This window comes from Myxocyprinus asiaticus, chromosome 48 (assembly GCF_019703515.2).
Source record: "Myxocyprinus asiaticus isolate MX2 ecotype Aquarium Trade chromosome 48, UBuf_Myxa_2, whole genome shotgun sequence".
NCBI lineage: Eukaryota > Metazoa > Chordata > Actinopteri > Cypriniformes > Catostomidae > Myxocyprinus > Myxocyprinus asiaticus.
Genome location: NC_059391.1, coordinates 5,527,832 through 5,529,856, shown reverse-complemented (window position 1 = coordinate 5,529,856; position 2,025 = coordinate 5,527,832). Strand labels below are relative to the sequence as shown.

General features: G+C 33.1%; 1 gene segment (V, D, J or C); it reads left to right on the top strand.

Moving 5' to 3' along the window:
* The first annotated feature begins 1,111 nt into the window (after positions 1 to 1,111).
* On the top strand, positions 1,112 to 1,639 carry LOC127437308 (Ig kappa chain V region 3381-like). The segment is given in 2 exon segments: positions 1,112 to 1,160; positions 1,314 to 1,639. Coding segments are annotated over 2 exon segments (375 nt in total).
* The last annotated feature ends 386 nt before the right edge of the window (positions 1,640 to 2,025 follow it).

Genomic DNA, 2,025 nt, shown 5'->3' with positions numbered 1-2,025 from the left:
AAAATTACACCGAAATACATTGACTGCCAAACATTCAAAGTGTACTAATTTTACAAGATGGGACTGCTCACAAAATAATTTATTAAAAGAGATAAAACGGCTGAAAACTGCATCCATTCTAGTGCTGCATATTAAAGGTCTACATTGAAAACATTAAGTTAGTGGAATAAAGTGATTATTTGATTATTTATTTACTGCTAACATCCAGTCTGGTGCCACTGCCAAAAGTCCACAACAGTGATATAAACTAATAGAGCAAGAAGATTCGATTTTATTTAATCTTATGCGTATTTATGCCTATGCCTCATTACAAAACTATAAAATGTAAAAAAAAAAAAAGAAAATAATTATATATATATATATATATATATATATATATATATATATATATATATATATATATATATAAAATAATTATAAATAAAATGGGTTCTGTGGATGGACTCTACACTGGAACTTATGATTTAATGTTTGATTCAGTGATCTTCTATTGCCAAAATTGCTCAGGATCCTTTGGGTAGGAGGTGGAGATATTAAAGCAATATCACACGATAAAGTGTGCTGTTATGTCTGTATATCAGCTGCAGGTAATCACAGCCATGCTGACATATGGACAAAACAGCACGATTGCAAGTGTGATATTGCCTTTATACAACAGTTCAATGGACAAGTAAATATTTTTTTTTTTCTTTTAGATATCTCAGGAATGGAGTTACTCTATCTTTGCTTTCAGTGGCTCATTTATGTACAGTATCTACAGATTATGCTTTTTTGAGAGCAGAGGCTTCCTCTTTATTTTTATAATAAGCCTAGTCAAATAGCCAAACCCCCATTGTGATTCAAGGAGAAATAATCAAGTATTGTTGAAATCATGCTCTTGATAATGTTGTTGAAGTCTTCATACTATATAATTAATTTTTTTATATAAATGGGTACATAGTACATAAACAAATATATCTGCCTCTTACAGCTGCTTCTTTTGTATATGAAGAGCATTTACATAAAGAGACACTTTGCATAAGAGTGTTTATAGTGCTGTGAGTTTAACACTTCATGACAGACAGCAGAACAGAACACAATCTTCATCATCACACAACACAAAACAACAACAATGACCTTCAGTATCATCTTCATCTGGACTATTGCATTTTTTATTCAGGGTGAGACATGAAGACCCAATACTGACTTGTTCTATGTGTTGTTATTAGTATTATTATGTAGTTGATAGTAGTATGATGTTTTTTTCTTTTATGTACCAATCTTCTGCTGCAAAGGAGCTTTACACTCATTGTTTTTATTTTGGCTTTTTTCAGAATCAAAAGGAGTCACTCTAACTCAACCTGAAGTTAAAACTGTTCAACAGGGTCAAACGGCCACAATAGAGTGTCAAATAGATGTTGGGATACGCTACAACTACTTAGCCTGGTATCAGCAGAAACCCGGAGAATCTCCTAAACTTCTTATATATTATATAAATACTCTTCAGTCTGGAACTCCATCTAGATTCAGTGGCAGTGGAACAGCAAATACTGGAAGAGATTTCACTCTGACCATCAGTGGAGTTCAGACTGAAGATATAGGAGATTATTACTGTCAGAGTGTACACAAGATCATTGATAGCTGGGTGTTCACACAGTGAAAATGACTCGTACAAAAACCTCTGTCATTCAGACTGCACAGTGACTGCACTGATACACTGACAGATACTGCAGCTGCTCATACAACACAGTCACACACAACACTGATCAGTGGAGTGGATTTAAATAAATAAGATACTTTATTGGTTACTTGTACAATCTCTCAAGTGTGCTGTGGAGAGGGTGTGAGGTGTTGTACGTAATAAAAAGCAGTTTTATATAGTAGTGAAAATAAACATACCATCATAAGGAAGATGTCATTGCTACCTGTAAATAATACAATATGTATAGTGTGTTTGTACTTTTACCCTAATGGTGAAATTATCCTGAATTATCCTGTTGAAACACTGTGAAGGCTAAAACATTTTTATATTTAGATCAAACCTGA